General features: G+C 41.2%; 1 protein-coding gene across 1 annotated transcript in view; it reads left to right on the plus strand.

The window, feature by feature from the left end:
- Positions 1 to 27,437, plus strand: part of LOC124803359 (formin-2-like) — a 237,603-nt gene that overhangs the window by 119,374 nt on the left and 90,792 nt on the right. Inside the window, exons 8-10 of the mRNA XM_047264544.1 lie at positions 3,217 to 3,299; positions 3,529 to 3,748; positions 3,831 to 3,892. Of these exons, the coding sequence (XP_047120500.1) occupies positions 3,217 to 3,299; positions 3,529 to 3,748; positions 3,831 to 3,892 (365 nt within the window). The remainder of the gene's footprint in view (positions 1 to 3,216; positions 3,300 to 3,528; positions 3,749 to 3,830; positions 3,893 to 27,437) is intronic.

Here is a 27,437-nt window from a genome sequence, read left to right on the forward strand (position 1 = left end):
CACTGTTGAGGCACAGAGTTATGTGTTGATGGGAACACAAGCAGCTGGAAGTGACAGGCTATAAGCTATGTCTAGTGAAGCCCACTATGCAGCTGTGGTGTATCACCAAGACGGGATGAGGTCCTCCTTACTCATCTTTGCATAGGCCGGAGTCCTCCGATGCATGGCTTCTTGCTCTGGTGAGAGGACGCTCTAATGATGTGGTGCTCATGGTGTATAGATCACTGTGTACCACATTTTACTAGATAGTGTTTTATTTCAGACCAGAGCTCAGTTGCAAGTTTGCCAGCAGATCTGCTCTCTAAAGTGACATTGTAATGAATGTTGTTATAATTCCAAGGTTTTGCAATCTGTCCAACTGGTTTCCAAAAATTTTAGGGAAATGTTCTTGACGTGTTAAAAGGATGACTAGCTCAACCTTTTTTTTTTTTTTCTGTAAATGGTCAGCCAGTCACATATCCCTACACTATTGCTTTACCACCTCTGTCATTTTGCTTCTGTTGGGGTGTGATATGAAATGATAGTGTGGATCAACTGTGTTACCCATATTTGTTTCTTTTAATATTTGTAAAGGCACTGATAACCTTGCCATTGAGTGCCTCCACAGCCCAAAAACAACCACCACAATAGTAGTAGTAGTATTAGTAGTAGTAGTAATACTGAAAACAGAATTGACAGCAAGAAACAAGACAAAAGCTATAAATACTTATGCTATACCAACATTGACCTACTCATTTGGAGTAGTGGAATGGAGTAACACAGACCTAGAAGCACTCAATACACTTTCACGATCACAATGCCACAAATATAGAATACATCACATACATTCAGCAACAGAAAGAAAGGAAGGAAGGAGGGGATTTATCGACATAAAAAAACCTACATTATGGGCAGGTAGACAATTTAAGAAAATTCTTTATAGAACGAGCAGAAACTAGCAAAATACACAAAGCAATCACTCATATAAATACATCGGCTACACCATTGCAATTTCATAACCACTTCTACAACCCTTTAGATCATATAACATCAACAGATACAAAGAAAGTAAATTGGTAAAAGAAAACACTACATGGCAAGCACCCGTATCATCTAACACAGCCACACATCGATCAAGATGCATCCAACACATGGCTAAGAAAAGGCAATATATAAAGTGAGACGGAAGGATTCATGATTGCAATACAGGATCAAACAATAAACACAAGCTATTACAGAAAGCATATTATTAAAGATCCCAATACCACAAAAGATAAATGCAGACTTTGCAAACAACAAATAGGAACAGTAGATCACATCACAAGTGGATGTACAATACTAGCAAACACAGAATACCCCAGAAGACATGACAATGTAGCAAAAATAATACATCAACAACTTGCCATACAACATAAACTAATAAAACAACACGTTCCCACATACAAGTATGCATCACAAAATGTACTGGAGAATGATGAATACAAATTATACTGGAACAGAACCATTATAACAGATAAAACAACACCACATAACAAACCTGACATCATACTCACCAATAAAAAGAAGAAATTAACACAACTAATCGAAATATACATACCCAATACAACAAATATATAGAAGAAAACAGGAGAAAAAATTGAAAAATACATCCAACTGGCTGAGGAAGTCAAGGACATGTGGCATCAGGATAAAGTTGACATTATACCAATTATACTATCAACTACAGGAGTCATACCACACAATATCCACCAGTATATCAACGCAATACAGCTACGTCCAAACGTATATATACAACTACAAAAATCTGTAATCATTGATACATGTTCAATTACCCGAAAGTTCCTAAATGCAATATAACATATACCGTACAGTTAAAAGGAAGTCACGCTTGATCAAGGTCCGCGTCACTTTCCATTTTTAACCAAGCATAACGTCTGAGAAACGAAATAAATAATAATAATAATAATTCAGTGTCTGGTTGTGATATAAGTCACAAGTACAAAGTGTCTGCTGAAATGTGCATTTAACATTAAATAGCATGTGGCATCCATTAGCCAAAGTTCATATCTCTTTCTAAAGCACCCCATCTTGATCAAACAGGTTGTCAGATATTTGACTGTGTATGGCACTATTTAATGTTTTTATCAAACTTGGAGAATATTTGACCTGTTTAATCAAAGCTTGACAAATTTATGGACAAAAACAGGGTTGAACAGTCTATATTACAAATAGGATTATAACTGGTCTTGGAAATAGTAGTATCTGTGGCTCTACAGGGCAGAGGAAACGAAGATGAAGGTCTTTAGATGTGTAGACTTTCTACGAATCTCGGAAGAACCTGTAGTTAGAAAGTTTTATTCCCTTCCATTTAGATGCATTTTTACTTGCCATTGTCCTAATGGATACAGATTTTGGGCCCACAGCTGAAGAAGGTAGTTTTCTTACTATTATAAAAAAATGAAAAAAATGAAATTATGGGTAGTGCTTTACAGAGGTGCAAGTCATATTTAGCAGAGAGAAAGAAAAAGGTTGTTATAACATCAAGCAAAGTGTTCCTTGAAGTGGAGAACTATTTCATAGGGGGTACCATAAGGTTCAATTCTAGACCCAATCTATTTTCTTTGCTACATGAATGACTTACCCATAATTACATGAGAAATTGAAAGACATTAGGTGAGGCCTATAATCAAACGCTCTGTACAGATACTGGTAAGGGTTATGATTATTGTTAAGATTATTAACAATGTGGTATACAGTGTACATCAGTCTTTACAGCGAACATGCATGTGACACAAAACGTACTGGCTGTTGTCCCTTAAACATACATACTCTCATAATTGAGAACATTTCATATAACTGATACTCTCAATATAAATATATTCACATTCCAGTGTGCCTACTTACATTTACATCACAATCAAATTATATTAAACATTTCTTAAAATTTTACAACTTGATCTGTGCTCAAAGATTTCATTAAAGACCTGCTACATTGTTTGCTGAATCTACACTACAGATGTCTGTAATTCCATTCATACAACATTCAATCATAAAATGGTAGTGTACTCCATTTATACTTTGAATTTTTAGTGAAACTTCCATATCTTTGAGTACTTAAACAGCCTCTCTCTGTGAAATATAACATTTAATGAACATTTTATTGGTTAGATGGTTTTTATGTACCAATAATTCATACTGTAATTGGGTTTTCTGTGTAATTTGATTCTGCATTCACAGTGTTGAGGAAAAAGCCTGTGAACCCAACAGTACCTATGAAACCTTTGTACTGGACTCGAATTGTTGTGCCAGCGACAGAAAGTGTGTAAGTTATGTATTTGTTTCTTTTAATGTCAAATTAATATAAGGAATATCCTCAACCTATCACATGCAATGCATAGGGAAGCTTACAGTTACAACTGTAATATTAAACTTTACTTATTGACAGTGATGGTTACAAACATAACTTCATTTTATTTATTTATAGTATTTTCATGTAGCACAAAGTTGCTTTTTCAGCCTGCAAACAGTTATTTTTCATATAGTAAGCAGCAGACGGCTCTGTGGGAAGATCTGGAAGAAGCTAAAATAGAAGACATTGATGAATTTGCAAATCTGTTCTCTCGACAAGTGACTGAACGGAAACCAGTGAAGAAGAAAGAAGAAAAGCCTACAAAGCAACAAGCAGCAAAACTACTTGACAGCAAACGATCACAGAATGTTGGCATTCTTTCATCTAGCCTCCATGTAGAATTTTCAGAAATAGAAAATGGTAACTATATTTAAATTTAATTAATGTATAGTCTGTAATAGCATGCATAAATTAGTGTTTCTGATTATATTATTTTTTCCAGCAATATACAATTTTGATACATCAGTTGTGAACTTGGAAGCTCTACAACAGATATATGATTCTGTAAGTGGAGAAATATTTTTTCATTACAGTTGACACCATAAAAGATTAGAGAATGTTTCAGAATAGAGGTGAGATGAGTGTTGGGATGCTTATGAATGAATGTAATACCATTCTAGAGATCTAATGTAATTCTGTAATATGTTTACTAACAATTTCTGAAAAAATAGGAATAACAGAAATACTGCTAATAAACACAATTCAGTTTCTGTACAAAAGGTACAAACTAACAGGAAACAAGAACACATTGAAATTTTTGAGGGATGTAAACATTAAACCTGGGATCAGAAGAGAAATAGGCTTTAGTATCAGAAAGTGAAAGATGAAAGAAAGATTCAGTTTATTATATCCTTAATCAGAAGCTGTAAAAACTATATGTTCCTCGCCAGCCACCAATCGCAATTACCACTGTAGGACACAATTTAGTTTTTTCCATTGCACCTTTATGTGTATTGTTCTACATTTGAACTATAGTACTGCCAATTCTGTAACACATTAGTTACTACGTTAACTCTCACTTTCAAATGACAAAATGAATAAAACTTTTACAGATCATAATTAAGGAACATGGCAGTACTTAAGATGCTCTCCAGGTTGTGATCCTTGACTTCTGAAAGAAATTTGACACACTTACACATGTAACTAATGAGAAGAATAAAAGTTTATGGAATATCACACCAGCTTTGTGATTAGACTGAAGAATTTCTGGCAAATGGAATACAGCATGCCATTGTAAATGAAGAGATGACTTTAGTCATAAAAGTAGTTTCTGGGAGCCCAAAGGGTGTACTTTGAGGCTATTACAGTTCATGATATGTATAAATAAAATTACCTGATGGAAAAGTTGGAAGCTCAATAAGACTGTATGCAGATGATGCTATTGTATAGAATCAAGCCACAATGCTAGAAAATTGTGGTAAAATACAGGAAGAACTATGGAGGATTGGGACATGGTGCACTGATTATCAGGGGGTGCTCAACATAAACGAATGAACACACTGGGTCTAAAGTACCAGTACACGATAGCTGAATGATCATTGGCTGCAGTCACATCCACTAAACATCTAGTAGTATGGAGTAATTTGCAGTGGAATAATCACACACAGAACTAGTTGCAGGTACGGCAGGTGCCAGACTGAGATTTATTGGAAAAGTCCTCAGGAAGTGTAGTCTACCCTTGCAGAAAGTACCTTTTTTGACAAATAATGGAGTTTAGTTTAGTGTTTAGCTTGGTATAAAGTTAGTGTCATGAGAAGTTGCTATGATGTGAGCTCAAGGCAATTCATCTGTACTACCATTTAAAAAAGGCAAAGGAATGACAGAAAGTAAATATTTATTACAAAATGTATTCAAATTCACTCAATTTTACCCCTACAATGTAGATCACGACCTAGTTAATAGAAATTTATTAACTATATATTTTTTTAAATTGATCTAAATGTAGCATACAGTGTATAAAGTTATGTAAATATTGTTTTTTCTTTATACTTCCCTATAAAAAGGTTTGTAATGAACTAGTAATATACTCATCACAACTTCACCCATGTTACTCAGTAAAATAAAACTATGCAACTTGAATATTTGGAGGGTATTTTTATAAAGTTATAGGTTTCCAGTATTCTCCAGGTTTTAAAAGTAAAAATCTGTACTTTAAACTATGAAATACAGTGTTTTCTTATGGCAGATTATCATAACTTTTGTAAACTGGTTTTGAATCTTGAATAATATAGTATATAAAAACGTCGAAGTCTTCACCCGTTACTGCTTCACTCAACCAGCTAAGATTTTGCATGAATGAAAAGAAGATCCAGTTTGAAATAGTTTCCACAGTCATTTAGCACAAAATACACACCCAAGCACGCGCGCACACACACACACACACACACACACACACACACACACACACACACACACACACAAAAATTTAAATATTAATTTTACTTAACTTATTTATACTTGCTAATAGCAAAACACATTTTAATCCTGGCTTAAGTTGGCACACTTCAGGAGTTTTTAGTGCTGGTGATAGCCCTGAATTCCTCATACAATATATATATATATATATATATATATATATATATATATATATATATATATATATATATATATATATATAATCTTGGAAAAACACTAGGAAAATAGAGAGAGAGAGAGAGAGAGAGAGAGAGAGAGAGAGAGAGAGAGAGAGAGAGAGAGAGGTCTGAGCTGATGTGGAAGGCTACCAACAATTGTTCTCCCTGTGCATCATTCTCCAGTGGAATAGGAAAGGATAGTTGCTACTCACCATATAGCAAACTTCTGAGTCACAGATAGGCACAACCAAGACTGTCATATAACACAATAAGCTTTTGGCCAACAAAGCCTTTGTCAGAAATACACTCTTACACACACTTTCGCACCCCTGAGAAGAGCCGCTGGTCAGAGTGGGTGGTATTAAGGTGGATGCTTTGCATTTGAGACATATCAAGCACCAAAAAACTGGCCGTTCTTTTACAGCCATCTCTTTGGTTGGTAATGGATCATCCAATACTGCTTCTTATGGCCCTGTGGCCTTCCCTTCCAGGCTACACTTTTGGAGGAGCGACTCTCTCTCCAGCTTGGGGTGAAACACTTTCCCCATTACCTGGTCTGCACCAGGGCTGACAGACACTTTCACCACCAACAAACCATTATTCTTTGTGGAAAATATCAAAGATAAGTTTGGTGAAGTGAAGTTTCTCAGTAACATACAGTCGCGTTTACTATTGATGTAAACTTCTCTGCCCAGTCTACAGCCCAGCATGCTTGAGACCATCTTGGTTACATCCCAGTGTCTATTACTTCTTACCAGCCTTTGATTATGATCATCTTCATCCTCTGTTGATGACATCTAGCTTTGCCTGTGTTATGTTCTTTCTCCCTCGTTGCTGCTCCTTGTCCCAATGCCATCCCCCTCTCCCCTCCCCCTCCCCTGGGATCTCCATGCCCTTCCCTCCATGTTCCACTTCACCTCCAAGACTGCAGAAATGCCACCCTTTTTTTTGGCACCTGTCGGTGATGGGGCTTCCTCCCAGGACCCCTTCCCCCAGTATCTCACAGGCCAGAGGCAAGCTACCACAACTCGTCCAGGGGACACACAGTCTGGATGCCCCAAGGTTGCCATTATCTTCCAGTTCTGGATCTCGCAGAAGCCTTCTGTAGTCTTCTCTCCCTCCCTCCATGCCCTGCCCTCCTCAGCCTATGAAAAAAAAAGAGGAGGGAACATAAACCCTAGGACAAGATGCCCCCTCCCCCGCCCACACTAGGTGGCCCTGGTGGTGGCTCCCTTGTAATGTGCGTCTGACCTCTTGTTTATGGATGTCACTCCATTGTTGTTGGTGAAGGATAGTGATCAGTGTGATTGGCTTCAGCCCATAAACCTCCATACTTATTCAAACATCTTTGTGTCAAAGCCGGTTACACATTTGTACAGAGCAAGTCAGTGTATTGGGAATGCTTTGTCTCCTCTTTACGTTCTCCTGTCCGTTTGTCACAGGTGTTGGCTACACTCCGCACCCTCCAAGGTTTCCCATGGCAGTCTTCCATTCTGACCCTTGCGATTCCAGATGGCCTTTGTCCAGATCCATTAGTTCTTGTGAACTAATCATGACCCACTTTGTGACAGCATAGGTGTCAGCCTCCTGTCCAGCTGCATTCTTCCTCCAGAAACAATGAGCTGAATCTTCCCACTTATATTTTACCCCTTATCAGGCAAGATCCTATGATGAACCTTTCATGGAATGAGAGCTGCTTCTGGCCCTCTCTTCTTCCCATGATTCAGCCCCGTGTGCTGGTTCCACCTATAACAAACTGCTTCAACACCTCTATTCTTCACAACTATAATTTCTCCTCCAGATGTTTAACAGTGTTTGGCTCAAAGGCTTTTTCTCCTTGCAGTGGATAGACAGTATTGTGGTTCCTGCCCTTGAGCCAGATAAGGATCCATCTTCCTGTGACAGTTATTGGCCAGTCATCCTGACCATGGTCTCCTGTGAGTTACTAAAAACAATGGTGGCTTGTCAGCTCAATTGTGTCCTTGAATCCCAGGAGCTAATATCTCCTTAACAGTGCTGCTTTCAGGAGGGATGGTCTCCAACTGCTCATCTGCCTTGATTGGAAACCACAGTTCAGCAGACCTTTCCTCAGCACTGCTATCTCCTCACAGTTTTCCTGGATCTTTGTAAGGCCTACGACACAGCTTGGCAGCATCTTATACGCCTTAAACTCCATGAGTGAGGTCTTTGAGGACCCTCCCAATTTTTATTTGCCAGTTCCTGTCCCACCAATTGTTCAGCGTTCAGGTTGGCACTGTTCTCAGCTCTCCACAGACCCAGGAGAGTGGTGTTCCACATATTAAGTGTCCCTGTTCTCATCACTATCAGTGGACTTGTGGCATCTGCTAGACTGTTGGTCACACCTTCCTTGTATGTGAATGACTTCCACATTTGGGCTAGTCCCACTCAGTGGCCTCTGCAGAACTACACCTCCAGTGTGCCATCTGGTGCACTTCCACTTAAAAGCTTTTGCACAGTTTTTGATTCTCTCCCCTTAAGTCGAGTGGCCTATTTGTCACCATACTACTGTCCATCCTGATCTGGAGCTCTACCTCAACACCCAACACCCAACTATGGTCCACCAGTTCGATTTCTTAGATCTTCTTCACGGCAATAAGCTTACTTTTTTGCCATGTATCCATCACCTGAAGGGTGGTTGTTTTCGTAAACTTAATGTCCTTCGTTTCCTTATCCACAACTGTTGGGGTATGGATCATTCAATCCATGTTTGCCTTCATCAGGCATTAGTTCTGTCTCATCTGGACTATGGTTGTACAGTTTGTGGATCAGCTGCCCTTCCACACTGCTCCTCGTGGACTTGGCTCATCATCATGATATCCATTCAGCCACCAGTGCCTTTCACATTAGCCCTGTCAATAGCCTTTTGATTGACACTAGGATCGCTTTCCCCTTTGATTCCCAACACCTGTTTTTCTGTGCCATAACCATCCACTTTTCCCCTGCTCATCCCTCCTTTCCTATTCTTTTCATGGTTTTGGGATGTCGCGTGCCTGCTGCCTGCCCCCATGTGGGTTTACTGCCTTGCTTCTCTCTGCTGTGAATTCCATATCTCCTCCTCCTCCTCCTCTTCCTCTTCCCCATGTTCTCTTCTGACCCCCCCCCCCCCCCCCTCCCCGATTATTTCCTTGTCCTTGGGCCTGTGTTCATATGGATCTCTTTCAGTGCTCAAAAGCCCGCACCACTCCAATGGTGTTTTGTTGTTTGTTTCACCTGTTTGTATGGGAGTTTCAGGGAACTATTGTTTTTTTGCACCGATAGCTCTAAATCTGTCTATCATGTGGAATATGCCTTCACATCTTCTGTTGGTATGGAACACGATCTCTTGCCTGCCATGTGTGGGATGTTTACCATAGAACTGATGGCCATCTATTGGGCCCTCTGCCTCATTGAATGAATGTCCCTCCCACACCCAAGTTTTTTTATGTACAGAGTCAATGAATGGCCTTCATGCTGTTGCTCAGTGTTTCTCACCTTCAGCTGATGTTGGCACTGCTGCTTTTTTGGTTGATGTACTTTGGGTTCCTGGCAAGTGAAGTGGCTTTATGTCGAGTCGCTTTTCGCTCAGTTGTGGACCAACTCTTGGGGGCTATCCCCTGTCTAATAAACTTTGTGTAATCAATGAGACTCCCACCATGGGGTGTTTTTTCCCTCCACCTCTCCCAACAGGAACCTACCATCCTGTGCCATTCTAGGTTGCCCAATGGTTTTTTAATACACAATGAGTCCCCCTCCCCCTTATATTTGCAGCAATCCGTATTTTGCTGGACTGCCCCTGCCTTTTGGACTCCACACTAAATATGACCTCCCACTTTTCTTCTCCCAGGTGATAGCGGACAACCTCACATGGTTACATCTGTCCTCAGTTTTCTTTATGAAAGTGGTTTGCCCTACAAGGCTTAAGTTCCTGAATTTCCCTCTTGAATTGGAGTCCCTCAGTTAGTGCTGGTGTCGGTTATGGAGGCCTTGGCCTTGCCTCCACACAGGCCAGTTCTCCCAAAGCACCCCTCCACCCCCCTTTTCCCTATATTTTGTCTGAGCCTTTGTACTATTTTGTTTCCTCTTTCCTTGTGTTGCCTTCCTGTAGTGTTGTCCTTGTTGTGACATGATAATGGTAGACAGGAAATTTTGATCGTGATGTGGATGTTCCAATACCTGTAGGGTGGTGACCCTGCTCTCACCCCCCCCCCCCCCCCCCCCGCCCCCCCTCCCTAACCGCCCCCCCCCTTCCTGCTCCTGCTCTTCGCTCTTTACTCTTTCTGCTGCCACGACACTGCTTTTACCTCTTTGTTTTTCCATTTTCCCTTCCCCTTGATTGAACTGTACTATTTGTGTAGTTCCTCCCTTGGTTTCTGCCCTGAGACTGACAACTTCACTGTCAGTCACTTCTCCAGTCATTCAATCAACCAAACATCAAACAAAACTCATGAAATGTATCACACCAATTCTAGTTACTTCACTGTAGTTTCCACGTTTCCTGAGTTCTCTACCATATGGATGAGGTGAGTTATCGAAACACACATTCATGATCTGTGTTGCGCTTTCGTGACAAAGTGAGGCAAATTACAGCAGTGTCCTACTGCAAAAGCAGTCATAATTTTGTTTTCATCACCAGCAACATTATCCATCATTTGCATTCCAGTCCAGGAAGTTACAATGTATTTGAAGTACAGACAAAGTAATAAAAAAATTATTGATAAATAGATAAATATAATTAATATTTTCACACAATAAAATTTTATTGTATGTTCTTCTTCACCAGAAGCTGGGAAGGCCATGTATCCATTCCAAAATGTTACAGACACACAGTAAATTCATGCCATCAAGAAACCCAAGGGAATTTTAATGAATTGACAGGCCATGAAAATCATCATTTGCATTGTGTACTGATTCATTATTAGTCTCCCTTGTAGATGCTTCCTACACAATGCAGTTGCTGTCAATGGCTAATAGAAAGCTCCGGCCAACATATTGTCTGTACCAGAACAGGAAGACTGTAAATTGTATAATATGTGAGGCAATAAAGAGCCTATGTCCCCCAAGTCATAAATATATAGCACTACACTGCTCTGCACAGAGAAACTTCTTATAGAACCTACTCCAAAAAGTGTCACACTATGATTCTCAATTGTGTCATACCAGAAAAATATGGTTTACACTAAGAAACACAGTGGTAGGATTCAGTAATCACCACATTAGTGTTTACCCTAAAGCAGGCGCACCATATATAATCGGCATATCCAACATGGTGTCAACAATGGAGGCCTTTGAAACTCAACATATTTCTTCATTATTGTTCTGATGATGGTTATGTGCAGTGCAGTAATTGTCAGTGCTAAGGAATTTGTTAAACGGAGAAAAGTGTAATGCTGTCACTTCTGGCGCACTCTGTGCACCGCTTGACTGGTCATGTAAGTATTTTTTTTACATGATTGAACATAGTGGTTCTTTTACTCACAACATTCCTATGGCCTGTTTCAATACAAATTTTTATTTTAGGACAAGAAAACATTTAACTAACAAGGAAATCGAATGGCTCTTGAATGAAGATCCAGATTTTACGGAAGGGCTGTAACTGTGCACAATTGGTAGACAAGTTGCCTCTTGGCTATGTCCTATTAGGTAAAAGGCTTACACGTGTTGGGACACTAAGAAAGACTAAATTAGAAATTCCCTTGGAATTCCTGCCTAAGAAAAATTGAATACCTAGTGCATCCCTCTTGGGATATAAAAAATATTTGACACGGGTATTGTATGTACCAAAGAAGAACAAGGTAGATTTGTTGTTGTCAACTGTGCATGGTTCAGATACTGTAGAAGAAGATTCTCAAAAGCCAAAGATTGAATTAGATTACAATGCCAATAAGGGTGGCATTAATACAGTTGACCAGATATGCGGCACCTATTCTGTGGTTCGTATAATGAGAAGATGGCCTTTGGTGATCTTTTTCACTCTAATGGACATTGCTGGTGTCAATGCCCAGATCATTTTTTACTGAAATGGACAAAATCAGAAGGTTGTGAGAAGAGTTCTCCTGAAGAACCTGGCGTATGACCTCATGAAACAACAATAAAGTGTGATTCTTGTAATAGTTCTGTTTGCAGAGAGCATATGAGTGTTAGTTACGCCTGTGAACAGTGTCAAGTTACACCTGCAGACTCAAATGACTAGTGATTTGAATTTTGACATGTCTTAAATTACTGAGTAGTGAACATGGCCTGTCTCTAAGCTGTTATAATGTAGTTTCTGTGGTCATTCACTGTGAATATATCAATTTTCAATGCTGACAGTGAAATATAGATTGTTTTAGAACTATGTCATTTGGGATGTATATCAACTTTTATAAATGAAGTATAATTAATAGCTAAGATAAATAATGGAACATTCTTTCCCACTATAAGTGAGCAACAGTGTATAGACATTTCTTGGCTAGAAATGTAATATTATTTGTTGGATTTTCCACTGTGCCATAATAAATCATTTGTATAAATTGCATAATAAAATTTGTTATTTCAATAGTATTAATATAATTTTGAGTGATACTATATCTACCCTTAAAAACAATAAACTAATTAACATCAATACAAGCATGCAATAAAAAAACATGAGCCTGCTGGAGGTTAAAAAAACTTAAATGCACTGGGTATTTGTGATAAGTTACACAAGAATAGGCATCACTAATTTAACTGCATGAAAAATTTAATTTTTAATGATAGTTTTCTGCTTGTAATGAAAGTAACCACCTCCCCTAATATACACAATTCTTTCATCACTAAAATACTCTAAATCTTAAAATTGTATGTTGCTACTGTAAAAAACAAAGCTATAAGCATCCTTCCCTTAACAAACACAAAAGAGTTAACTCTGAATAAAAATTAAAAAAAAAAATGGGAATCACTGTAGATGAAAAATGGTGTGAGAGTGCAGTAAGAAAGTCAAAGCAGGAAGCAAAATAGCAACTATCTGCACACTCAAAGCAGTCAGTTTGGAGTTATTTTGGGAAAATTCTCAACATATTCTGATTGTTGTGAAACGTTTTACTTACTTGAAGTCAGTGCTTAAACATCTTACTGTTCGTGAGAAACAATTGTAAGAAGTTGGCACTGCTGCCCGAGTGCAGATTTTGCATTACAGATATGTATGACAGTTCAGATTACTTTCAGAGGCACAATAATTAGCTGTTGTAATCAATAGAGTATGGGGGAAAAACTAGTGATTGCCATAAGAATGAAGAATAAGAAGAGCAGTTGTTGTTGTTGTTGTTGTTGTTGTTGTGGTCTTCAGTCCTGAGACTGGTTTGATGCAGCTCTCCATGCTACTCTATCCTGTGCAAGCTTCTTCATCTCCCAGTACTTACTGCAACCTACATCCTTCTGAATCTGCTTAGTGTATTCATCTCTTGGTCTCCCTCTACGATTTTTACCTTCCACGCTGCTCTCCAATGCTAAATTTGTGATCCCTTGATGCCTCAAAACATGTCCTACCAACCGATCCCTTCTTCTTGTCAAGTTGTGCCACAAACTCCTCTTCTCCCCAATCCTATTCAATACCTCCTCATTAGTTACGTGATCTACCCACCTTATCTTCAGCATTCTTCTGTAGCACCACATTTCGAAAGCTTCTATTCTCTTCTTGTCCAAACTAGTTATCGTCCATGTTTCACTTCCATACATGGCTACACTCCATACAAATACTTTCAGAAACAACTTCCTGACACTTAAATCTATACTCGATGTTAACAAATTTCTCTTCTTCAGAAACGCTTTCCTTGCCATTGCCAGTCTACATTTTATATCCTCTCTACTTCGACCATCATCAGTTATTTTACTCCCTAAATAGCAAAACTCCTTTACTACTTTAAGTGTTTCATTTCCTAATCTAATTCCCTCAGCATCACCCGATTTAATTTGACTACATTCCATTATCCTCGTTTTGCTTTTGTTGATATTCATCTTATATCCTCCTTTCAAGACACTGTCCATTCCGTTCAACTGCTCTTCCAAGTCCTTTGCTGTCTCTGACAGAATTACAATGTCATCGGCGAACCTCAAAGTTTTTACTTCTTCTCCATGAATTTTAACACCTACTCCGAATTTTTCTTTTGTTTCCTTTACTGCTTGCTCAATATACTGATTGAATAACATCGGGGAGAGGCTACAACCCTGTCTCACTCCTTTCCCAACCACTGCTTCCCTTTCATGCCCCTCGACTCTTATAACTGCCATCTGGTTTCTGTACAAATTGTAAATAGCCTTTCGCTCCCTGTATTTTACCCCTGCCACCTTCAGAATTTGAAAGAGAGTATTCCAGTTAACATTGTCAAAAGCTTTCTCTAAGTCTACAAATGCTAGAAACGTAGGTTTGCCTTTTCTTAATCTTTCTTCTAAGATAAGTCGTAAGGTCAGTATTGCCTCACGTGTTCCAACATTTCTACGGAATCCAAACTGATCTTCCCCGAGGTCCGCTTCTACCAGTTTTTCCATTCATCTGTAAGGAATTCGCATTAGTATTTTGCAGCTGTGACTTATTAAAATGATAGTTCAGTAATTTTCACATCTGTCAACACCTGCTTTCTTTGGGATTGGAATTATTATATACTTCTTGAAGTCTGAGGGTATTTCGCCTGTCTCATACATCTTGCTCACCAGATGGTAGAGTTTTGTCATGACTGGCTCTCCCAAGGCCATCAGTAGTTCTAATGGAATGTTGTCTACTCCCGGGGCCTTGTTTTGACTCTGGTCTTTCAGTGCTCTGTCAAACTCTTCACGCAGTATCTTATCTCCCATTTCGTCTTCATCTACATCCTCTTCCATTTCCATAATATTGTCCTCAAGTGCATCGCCCTTGTATAAACCCTCTATATACTCCTTCCACCTTTGTGTCTTCCCTTCTTTGCTTAGAACTGGGTTGCCATCTGAGCTCTTGATATTCATACAAGTGGTTCTCTTCTCTCCAAAGGTCTCTCTAATTTTCCTGTAGGCAGTATCTATCTTACCCCTACTGAGACAAGCCTCTACATCCTTACATTTGTCCTCTAGCCATCCCTGCTTAGCCATTTTGCAATTCCTGTCGATTTCATTTTTGAGACGATTGTATTCAGTATGAGAAACATTTTGTAGTAGGGGTTGATGGGGGGGGGGGGGGGGGGGGTGTCAAAGGGAACCAGTCATCAGTAAATGGAAATAACACAGACAGTAAACAGGATTTGATGTGAAAGTACAAGTATGAAAAGCAATGAAGAAGCAAGAATGGATGAAACTAATTATGTAGTTTAAGACTAAATGGGCAGTAAGAATAAATAAATTTGAAGAGAAGCAGTTCCCATCTGAGGAGCTACACAAGAGATTATGGAAATGGGGTACGATTATTGGTCAAATGCAATAACTATCCCCATTAAATTCCACACAGATACATTTTGTAGTTAGTCATAAACCTGTACACAGCTTGATATACAGAACAGAACTAAAAAATAACATGGAGGCTTGGCAGAGCGATAAGAGTCCAAAGACGGTGTTAATCATGGTTGATGTGACCTATCAACACCACATCCCTCGCAGTACGAAGTACCACCTGTGAGGCTTGAGTGGAGGTCATGTGGGCATTGGCACCAGTAGTAGTCATGTAAGGTGGCAGGTGCATGACCGGGATTTCCATCTCAGTCGAGGCAGTGTGTGGAGGCAGAGTGATTGGCGGCAGGTTGACCTCGTAGTCAGTCGGCTGGCCCAAGAGCAGGAATGTGGAATGGCCTGTGGCTTGGTGCAGGCATACCCACCCAAAATGCATATAGAGCCATCCGAGGAGATGAATGTGTGAATTTCTGACGGGTCGTACTCATGGGGGAGGGACAGGATATGTGCTACACTGACATTTAACTGCCCATTGGAGGGCGAGGCCACGGTGTCTGTTAGGAGCACGAGCCCACAGTTGTCAAAGGTGATGATAGACACATCGTCCACACAGTGCGGTGGCATGTTGTAGCACAGGTTGAATGTGTGAGAGCGAGTCTTCGCAGTTTGAGAAGTGGCGGCGAAACCCGCACATGGGGTGGATGGCGATGTGCCTGGAAAACCTGCGAATGGCGACGATGCATCATGGGTTGGAGAAAACAGCACCATAGGATGGGACCAAGTATTTTCAGGCTCCATGGTGGAAAAGTTGTCTGCAGGGTCCGACTGAGATGGTAGAGAGGTGTCGGAGTCCATGGAAGCAGGTTTGAGCCTGTGTAATGAAACAGTTTGAGGACGATCTTTAACCATAATGTCGAATGTTGTCTCACCCTGCTGGAGTACTTTAAAAGGCCAAGATAGGGTGATTGCAGGAGTTGTCTAATGGAATCATCCCTGAGCATAACATGGGAGCAAGTGTTGAGTGCGGTTGGCACGTAAGTGTCCAGTGGGGAATGGCTGTTAGGTGGATGTAGCTGTGTATATTTGAAATGAATGCACATGCGATTAATGAAACCTGGTGAGAGGGGAAAATCCTCAGGTGCTTAAAGCAGGATAAGTTCCACTGGTAGGACTCGGTTCTCCCCAAAAATGAGTTCAGAGATGGTTCCCTGTAAGTCTGGTTTAAGAATGAATGGAGACTGAGTAACACCAATGGAAGCACCTCAGACCAGAGGCAGTCATGGCACTTGAGGGCAGTTTTGAGGGTGCGGTGCCACTGTTCAACTAACCCATTGTTTTGTGGGTGGTAGACTGTTGTATGAATTTTTTTTATGTTGCAGATGTTACATAAAATGGTGAACAGGGCAGACTCAAACTGCCGACCTTGATCGGTGGTGATGGTGGTCGGGCAACTGAACCTGACAATCATTGAGGAGATGAAACCCTTGGCTATGGTTTCAGCGGTGATGTTGGGTAAGGGAAAACAGCTTCCACCCTGTAAGACATGTGGTCAATTGTGGAGAGAATATATCTGTGACCCTCCGGTGGTGGTAGTGGACTGATAAGGTCGATATGTACATGATGAAATCTTTCTTGCGTAATGTTGAACTTGCCTAGTGCAGGGGAGGTGTGGTGGCTGATTTTGTTGCGTTGGCAGGAGATAAAACTGTGTGTCCAGGTCTGACAGTCCCATTTAATATTTTTCCGAAGGAAATGCTTGGATACGAGCCATGTGGTGGTGCGGACGCCAGGGTGAGCATGGTTATGTAAGGCATTGATGCCTTGTTGGGGCAATGTGGGTGGGAGCAACGGATGCAGGGTGCTGGTAGAAGAATTACACCACACCTCATCCAAAATAGTAGGGAACTTGCCTTTGGTAAACACGAGAGATGTTTGAGGATCTGTGAGGAGAGCTTGAAATTCCTCATCAGAGGCCTGGAGAGCGGCCAGGTTGGATAAGTCGATGAAGTGCGAGATAGTATTGATCCACAAGAAAAAATCAGCGGGGATGTTTTCTGTGCCTCTGATGTAGCAGACGTCTGTTGTGAATTGAGAGACTAAATCAAAGTGGTGGAAACGTCGACGGGGTGGATCCTCGGGAGGGTTGCAGAAAGCATCTGCTAGTGGATTGTGATCAGTAAGGATGAAGAAAATGTTGTGACTTGGCAAGACAGCCAAGTCACAATGATAGGAAGCCAAAAGGCACGCGTTAAGCTCACGCAGATTGGCGTGAGGTCTGGAACAGTACAAGGAAATGAGAACTTAGAAAAACGGACGCAGTTGCTGTAATACTTAACTTTAATCCATAATTGTAGAACATCTCTCTTGACGGTACATGTTATAACCACAATATAAAATAATATCCAATGCTATGGCGCCTTGCTAGGTCGTAGCAAATGACGTAGCTGAAGGCTATGCTAACTATCGTCTCGGCAAATGAGAGCGTAGTTGTCAGTGATCCATCTCTGGCAAAGTCAGCTGTACAACTGGGGCGAGTGCTAGTAAGTCTCTCTAGACCTGCCGTGTGGTGGCGCTCGGTCTGCAATCACTGACAGTGGCGACACGCGGGTCCGGCGTATACTAATGGACCGCGGCCGATTTAAAGGCTACCACCTAGCAAGTGTGGTGTCTGGCGGTGACACCACAGAAAGAACGGCCCTTGACGTTGGGGCAAAAGTGTTTGACAGATTCATAGACCACCAGAAGTTCCGTATCAAAAGCAGAATATTTCTTCTGAGCTGTAGACAATTTTTTAGAGAAGATATGAAGGGGAATTGCCATGTTGCCTTTGTGTTGCTGTAGAACGGCTCTCACCATGATGGCGCTGGCGTCCGTAGTGACGAACAACTCGGCTGACAGGTCAGGATGGGCGAGAGTGTCATGGCATGAGCTAAGGAAGTTTTTAGAGCCTTCAAGGCCTCCAGCATAGGTTCAGTCCAGGGAACTGTTTGCCCGACAGCTAGTCTGTCAGTGGGGCCTGCACATTGGCGGCAGAAGACAGATGCCGATGGTAGTAATTTATTGTACCCAAGAAACGTTGGAGTTCTTTGGAAGTAGTCGGAGGTGGCAGTGATGTGATGGCCTGCACATGGCATATGGGAGGCTGTATTCCATCTGTGGAGATGATATAACCCAAAAATGTGACAGAAGACTGGTGCAATTGGAATCTGTCCTTGTTAACCATGATGCCATTGGAGTTCAAGGTCTGGAGGACCTTGGATAAATGAGTTTTGTGTTCCTCAGCCGAGTTGCTGGAAACGAGTATGTCATCCAGATATGCAAAGCAAAACTTGAACCGTCGTAAGATTGAGTTGATGAAACGTTGCCATGTTTGTGCCACGTTTTTCAGACTGAACGGCATGAAGTTCTATCGAGCGGCGTGCTAATAGTTGTCTTTGGAGTGTTTTCCGGTGCTACGGGAATCTGGTGATAGGCACGTTTACAGTCAATAACACTGAAGATTGTGGTGCCCAATAACACACGAGTGAAATCGCTTATGTTCAGCACTGGGTAATTGTCCATGATGGTATTAGTGTTTAAGCATCTGTAGTCACCACACATTCGGAAAGAACCGTCGTGTTTAGTGATTAGGTGAATCGGAGAAGACCAGTTGCTGTCCGATGGTTTCAGAATACCTGCCTCCAAAAGTTAGTTAATTTGCTGTTGGGCCGTGTGCAACTTAATGGGGTTGAAGTGTCTAACCTTGGGCCTAATAGGAGGGCCAGCAGTGGTAACTATCTTGTGTGTCATTCCAAGAAGAAACTGAGAACTACACACGAGACTGAGCAACTTCTTGACATGAAGTTTTTTTTACCAGTGGGCCGCGATGAGGTGTAACCATTGGCGTGAGAGGGAAAAGGCAGCACAAAAGTCACATGGCTATTATGTGAGCGCAGCACTGTGTGGGTCGGGACAAGCAGCGACTGTCTGTTGTCAGCCTTGCCTCGGGTAACTGGCACAGGCGAGAGAGGCGTTGGCATTGTGCAGGAAACAGCGATGGCTGCTGAGTCACGTGGCTGGTGCACGAGAGAGGGGGAATGTTTATCAACATGTGGGGCGGCTGCCTGCATGGTGGGTGTGGTCGTATCGTGTGCACAACTGTCATTAGAAGCACTGTTTGAAACTCATGACACTGAATGTGGTGAGCATGTCGGGGGTGCGGGGTCTACCGGACTAGAATCGTTACATGCAATTAATGTTTTTGGACTAACCTGCTGAGTGTCCAAGCTGGTGTCTGCAGGAAAAAAAAACACGATTAGGTGGCGGCACTGTGGACTGCAGTTTCAGCAGCGAGGTACGAGCCGTGACGAGCTTGTTGTAGGTGTGTGCTATTCATTGTTTCAACTCGTCATTTTCCTGGCAGAGTTGTGTCGCTGAGTATTCTGACAGTAGGTTAGTGACGCAGGTCACAAAGTCGCCTGCGAGGGTGGAGCACTTACGTACTAACTCACATGTTGCAAGAGAAACAGAACACGGAACATAAGTGTGAGAGCACAGTGTCTGAGTATTAGTCGGATGATGTAGCACTGAGCCATGATCCATGTTTGGACAGAGTTTGTAATGTGACAAAAAATTCATACCAAGAATTGGTTCATCGATGTCGGCAATGTAGAAAGTGCACGGAAAACACAGAGAAGGAGATACATGCACCGTAACTTTGACAGAACCTGAGGTTTGTAACGTTGATGCCTTGACAGCTTGTAGAAGTGACCTAGTCGGTGAAAAGGCGGGAGGAGCCAATGATGTGTGTATGATAGACACGTCATCACCTGTGTTGGCTAGGAAGATGAACCATCATGAAATGTTGGTCGTGTATAAATGACCGCTCGGCCAGGTGGATGAGTGGATGGAGTGCAACGTGTGAGGATGAGGATGCCTGTGAGGTTCCCCGTCTGAGATTAACACATCTGACAATAAAATTAAAACAATTTGGAACATTGTTAATAGGGAAACAGGACATCCAAAAACACAGGGGATAGGTCTGATGCTAACAACTACTACCCAATCTCACTTCTGACAGCTTTAACCAAAATTCTTGAAAAAATGATGTATTCAAGAGTAGATGTAAAAATGTAGTACTAACAAAATATCAGTTTGGTTTTCAGAAAGGCTTTTCAACAGAAAATGCTGTATATGCTTTCACTAATCAAATATTAAATGCATTGAATAACCGAAAATCACCCATTGGGATATTCTGCAATCTCTTGATTGTGTGAGTCATGAATTTTTTCTAGATAAGCTTAAGTATTGTGGTACGAGTGGGACAGTGCACAAATGGTTTACTTCATATTTAACTGGAAGAATGCAGAAGGTTGAAGTTAACAGTACAGATAGTCTGCAAAAATCAGCAGAGTCTTATAACTGGGGATGTCTCAAGAATGGTGTCCTGCAGGGTTCAGTCTCTGATCACTCATTGTTCTTGATATATATTAATGACCTGCCACTCTGTATTCATGAAGATGCAAAGCTAGTTCTTTCTGCAGATGATAAAAGTATAACAATCACATCCAACAAGCAAGAATCAGCTGAGGAAATTGTAAATAATGTTCTGCAGAAAATTATTAATTGGCTCTCTGCAAATAAACTCTAACTAAATTTTGAGAAATTACAATTTATACAATTCTGTACAGTAAATGGCATAACACCATTGATAAGTATAGATTATGCGCGGAAGTCTGTTGCTAAGGTAGAATATTCGAAATTTCTGAGTGTGCATTGATGAGAAATTGAACTGGAGGAAACACATTGATGATCTGCTGAAACTGTTCATCAATGTTGTGGATGCTGTGAATAATGAGAATATCATGAAAATTTCAAGCTTGATATAGTATTTATTGTCATCAGTAGATTGACAGAACTAACGCAAGTGCCGAACTGAACTGCACTGACTCCTGAAGTAAACAAAACTTGACTGACTTCGCACAGTGTTGCTGCATCTTTTTAACACAATTTTAACAATTGCTACCATTGTTAATTTATTTCAAAGTGTAACTTACAATTAAAAACAATTTAATCTAAACTAACTGCTGTTACATTTGTTCAAGTTATAAAATATAATGTCAAATAACATAATATTTTTATCATCATCTTGGTTTTATGTGTGAAAATAATTCACAATCTGATTTCAACAATTATTTTGATGTTACCTTAATTTCATAATTAGTGACTCTATGGAATTTATTGTGAACATTTGTTCAAAGTATACACATAGGCTCTACAAGATTACATAAATTAAGTACATATGTTTTCTCAAATACCAGAATTTTGTAAATTTGGGTGGTGTAACTAACAAGAGGTAAATATCTGCATAATTTACAAGCATTGTTAATTACAATGAATTACATAAAAATGAATAATGAATGAAATTACATCACTGGATAATGACTGTTATTTTCATTTGAATCGTAATGAGGTTTTTGTGTTAGCAAATTTACAAATTGCAATTACAATAATTAGAGGTGTTAGTTATTTATGCTAACATTTCCACAGCCTCTTAATATTTGTTACTAACCATTTATTACTTCAATTTCACGATCTGATATTTAATTGGGCATATGTATGTATTTTTGTTAATGACAACAATCAATTAACAATCACGAGAATGTATGTCATTCCAGAATATTCTATATGTATTTACAAAGAATAGGTTTTTGGCCAAACTGAACTGAATGATACCTACAAAAATACACATAAAAGGCTCTAGGAAGCACTGAATTGTACGATAAATACACAGATGCATATAAAAACTTCTCACAGCTACTTCTCAATACATATATTGACTAGTGTGTTTCATAAGTAAAAACACTGATTTATACAAATGTAACAGTGAATACCATCAGTACAACACAAGGAGGAAACATGATTTCCACAATGAAGGTAAAAATTTGAAGGTTGTGCAGAGGGTGTACAGTACTCTGGTATAAAGATATTTAATGCTCTTCCTCCAGAATAAATAAAGGTGGTATTGGACAGTTCATAATGATCTTGGGGAGGCTGTTGCATAGTAAGACATTTATTTAAAGAACTCAGGATATTCACTGTACCTTTGCAATACATATATTTGCTTACAAAATTTGTCACTAATAACCCATCCCAATTCAAAAATAACAGTGAAGTGCATAGTTACAACACTAGAAGAAAGGATGATCTTCACTATTCTGGGTAAATCTCACCTTGCACAGAAAAGGGTGAATTATGCTGCCACAAAAATCTTTGGTCATTTGCAAAATAGCATTAAATGTCTTACAGATAGCCAACCAACATTTAAAAGCAAATTTCTGAATGACAACTCCTTCTACTCAGTAGATGAAATTTTAGATATGAAGTAGTAACTGTAAAAAAATAATTAATTAATTATGGTAATTATTTCGCGTAAAGAAAACTTGTGTTAAAGTGACATGTTCCACATCATTATGAAATGTCGTATTCATGATCTATGGAACAAGGATTAATGTATGTATGTATGTATGTATGAATGAGGGAATCTGGTGTTCAATGAGGAGAGGACAGTCATCAGAGGCAGTGCAATCTCATGGGCACATCGATCATCTGATCTCTCTCCATGTAATTTTTACCTGTGGTGCAAATTGAAGGGTGAGGTGCACACCAATAACACTAGGCAATAAAATGTTACTTTTCTGTAACTGACATTAAAACAGCAGATATTCACAGTTTTGATGTGCTGATGATGAAAATGTTAATGAAAACACAAGATTAGCTGTTCTTTTGAAGTTAAGATAACTTTGTTATTGCTTATATAAGCTTATGCATGTGCACTGATCAATCAGAACATTACGACCACATACTTGATAGATGGTATGTTGATCTTTGGCATGGATAAAAGCAGCAACACTTTGTGCAGTGGAAACAATGAGCCCTTGGTAGTCCATAGAGGGAGTTGACAGCACATCAGCGCATGCACAAACACATCACCCAATTCCTGTAAATTCCAGAGAGGGGAGGCAATGAGCTCTGACACTATGTTCAGTCACATCTCAGATGTGTTAAACTGTGTACAGATATGGTTAGTTTGGGGGGAGGGGGGGGGCAGCTTGTCAATTTGTCAATTGTGCATGGTCTGCAAGCAGTGTACGATACTCCTTGGCCATCATGATGCCTCACACGAGCTCCACTGGACCCACAGATGCCCACGTGAATGTTCCCCAGAGCATAATTGAGCTGCTGCTGGCTTGTCTCCCACAGTACAGGTGTCAAGGAGCTATTCCCCTGGAAGATAATGGATTTGCGCATTATGAAGAAGGTATCAGGAGTCATCAGACTATGCAATGCTCTGCCACTGCACCAATGCCCAGTGCTGATGGTCATGTGCCCATTTCAGTCACTGTTGCTAATGTTGTCCTGTCAACATTGGTATATACATGCTGTGAAGCTCCACCGTTAGATCTGCCACAGTTCACTGCTTATTCTGTTTTACTAGTCGGTCCCGCCTATGGTATCCTACATCTGTAATATGGGGTGGCCACCCAACCCCATTACATCTGGATGTAGTTTCACCTTCATTTTTGGTTTTATCATGACTTGAGGACTCTCACCAAACCACTCCTTGAACACATGAAAAGTCGTGCAGATTCCAAAATGTTAGTGCCGAGACTCTGGACCATTGCAATCTGCCCTCGGTCAAGCTCATGTAGATCACATACCTTCCCCATTCTACACACGGAAAGCATGCTTGCTGATACTAGATGCAGGTTGCATGTGTCCGACTGGCAGTCGTTCCTTGCTGGGCAACACTGCTACCACTTGAACAGGTGTATATTGATAGTAGGTCAGTGGTCATAATGTTCTGGCTGATCAGTGTAGGTACCTAAGCGTTAATCCTCAGAGATAGTTCACTGAGGGCATAACTGCGTCTCCTGGTGTTTGTAGTTTCCTGCTGGTGGTTCCATGATTAGTATCCAGCAGTAATCAGCTACCACTGATGCACTCCACTTTTGCTGGTTTATTGTTTCCGTGTCCAAAATCTTGTGGTGGAAGTTTTCTTGCTGCTTGTTTGCTGCCTCACTTCAGCTGTCAGGAAATACACTCCTGGAAATGGAAAAAAGAACACATTGACACCGGTGTGTCAGACCCACCATACTTGCTCCGGACACTGCGAGAGGGCTGTACAAGCAATGATCACACGCACGGCACAGCGGACACACCAGGAACCGCGGTGTTGACCGTCGAATGGCGCTAGCTGTGCAGCATTTGTGCACCGCTGCCGTCAGTGTCAGCTAGTTTGCCATGGCATACGGAGCTCCATCGCAGTCTTTAACACTGGTAGCATGCCAGGGCGTATAGTGGGCATGCGGGAGGCCGGGTGGACGTACCGCCGAATTGCTCAACACGTGGGGCGTGAGGTCTCCACAGTACATCGATGTTGTCGCCAGTGGTCGGCGGAAGGTGCACGTGCCCGTCGACCTGGGACCGGACCGCAGCGACGCACGCCAAGACCGTAGGATCCTACGCAGTGCCGTAGGGGACCGCACCGCCACTTCCCAGCAAATTAGGGACACTGTTGCTCCTGGGGTATCGGCGAGGACCATTCGCAACCGTCTCCATGAAGCTGGGCTACGGTCCCGCACACCGTTAGGCCGTCTTCCGCTCATGCCCCAACATCGTGCAGCCCGCCTCCAGTGGTGTCGCGACAGGCGTGAATGGAGGGACGAATGGAGACGTGTCGTCTTCAGCGATGAGAGTCGCTTCTGCCTTGGTGCCAATGATGGTCGTATGCGTGTTTGGCGCCGTGCAGGTGAGCGCCACAATCAGGACTGCATACGACCGAGGCACACAGGGCCAACACCCGGCATCATGGTGTGGGGAGCGATCTCCTACACTGGCCGTACACCACTGGTGATTGTCGAGGGGACACTGAATAGTGCACGGTACATCCAAACCGTCATCGAACCCATCGTTCTACCATTCCTAGACCGGCAAGGGAACTTGCTGTTCCAACAGGACAATGCACGTCCGCATGTATCCCGTGCCACCCAACGTGCTCTAGAAGGTGTAAGTCAACTACCCTGGCCAGCAAGATCTCCGGATCTGTCCCCCATTGAGCATGTTTGGGACTGGATGAAGCGTCGTCTCATGCGGTCTGCACGTCCAGCACGAACACTGGTCCAACTGAGGCGCCAGGTGGAAATGGCATGGCAAGCCGTTCCACAGGACTACATCCAGCATCTCTACGATCGTCTCCATGGGAGAATAGCAGCCTGCATTGCTGCAAAAGGTGGATATACACTGTACTAGTGCCGACATTGTGCATGCTCTGTTGCCTGTGTGTATGTGCCTGTGGTTCTGTCAGTGTGATCATGTGATGTATCTGACCCCAGGAATGTGTCAATAAAGTTTCCCCTTCCTGGGACAATGAATTCACGGTGTTCTTATTTCAATTTCCAGGAGTGTATGTCCAACTGGGAATCTATGAAATGTAATTTTAAAGAAATGAGTGCCATGGTATATTGTAGCAGTGCACAGGATTTTCCACAAGATTATTTTAGTTTTCGTCCCTCTTATTACCTAGAAAGTTTGTTGGCACTTGAAAACAGGCAGCCCAAGCTAACTTTTCATCATCATGTCAAGAATGTGTTGAAATGCTCATCATTGTACAGTTTGCATATCTAGAGACCAATGAATATTCCCTCTTATATCTTGCGTGCCTCAGCAATACAGATAGCTGTACCGTAGGTGCAACCACAATGGAGGGGTATCTGTTGAGAGGCCAGACAAACGTGTGGTTCCTGAAGAGGGGCAGCAGCCTTTTCAGTAGTTGCAAGGGCAACAGTCTGGATGATTGACTGATCTGGTCTTGTAACAATAATCAAAATGGCCTTGCTGTGCTGGTACTGCGAACGGCTGAAAGCAAGGGGAAACTACAGCCGTAATTTTTCCCGAGGGCATGCAGCTTTACTGTATGATTAAATGATGATGGCATCCTCTTGGGTAAAATATTCCGAAGGTAAAATAGTCCCCCATTCAGATCTCCGGGCGGGGACTACTCAGGAGGATGTTGTTATCAGGAGAAAGAAAACTGGTGTCCTACGGATCGGAGCGTGGAATGTCAGATCCCTTAATCGGGCAGGTAGATTAGAAAATTTAAAAAGGGAAATGGATAGGTTGAAGTTAGATATAGTGGGAATTAGTGACGTTCGGTGGCAGGAGGAACAAGACTTCTGGTCAGGTGACTACAGGGTTATAAACACAAAATCAAATAGGGGTAATGCAGGAGTAGGTTTAATAATGAATAGGAAAATAGGAATGCGGGTAAGCTACTACAAACAGCATAGTGAACGCATTATTGTGGCCTAGATAGATACGAAGCCCACACCTGCTTCAGTAGTACAAGTTTATATGCCAACTAGCTCTGCAGATGACGAAGAAATTGAAGAAATGTATGATGAAATAAAAGAAATTATTCAGGTAGTGAAGGGAGACGAAAATTTAGTAGTCATGGGTGACTAGAATTCGAGTGTAGGAAAAGGGAGAGAAGGAAACATAGTAGGTGAATATAGATTGGGGCTAAGAAATGAAAGAGGAAGCCGCCTGGTAGAATTTAGCACAGAGCACAACATAATCATAGCAAACACTTGGTTTAAGAATCATGAAAGAAGGTTGTATACATGGAAGAACCCTGGAGATACTAAAAGGTATCAGATAGATTATATAATGGTAAGACAGAGATTTAGGAACCAGGTTTTAAATTGTAAGACATTTCCAGGGGCAGATGTGGTCTCTGACCACAATCTATTGGTTATGACCTATAGATTAAAACTGAAGAAACTGCAAAAAGGTGGGAATTTAAGGAGATGGGACCTGGATAAACTGACTAAACCAGAGGTTGTACAGAGTTTCAGGGACAGCATAAGGGAACAATTGACAGGAATGGGGGAAAGAAATACAGTAGAAGAAGAATAGGTAGCTTTGAGGGATGAAGTAGTGAAGGCAGCAGAGGATCAAGTAAGTAAAAAGACGAGGGCTAGTAGAAATCCTTGGGTAACAGAAGAAATATTGAATTTAATTGGTGAAAGGAGAAAATATAAAAATGCAGAAAATGAAGCAGGCAAAAAGGA

This window comes from Schistocerca piceifrons, chromosome 6 (assembly GCF_021461385.2).
Source record: "Schistocerca piceifrons isolate TAMUIC-IGC-003096 chromosome 6, iqSchPice1.1, whole genome shotgun sequence".
In the NCBI taxonomy this organism is placed as follows: domain Eukaryota; kingdom Metazoa; phylum Arthropoda; class Insecta; order Orthoptera; family Acrididae; genus Schistocerca; species Schistocerca piceifrons.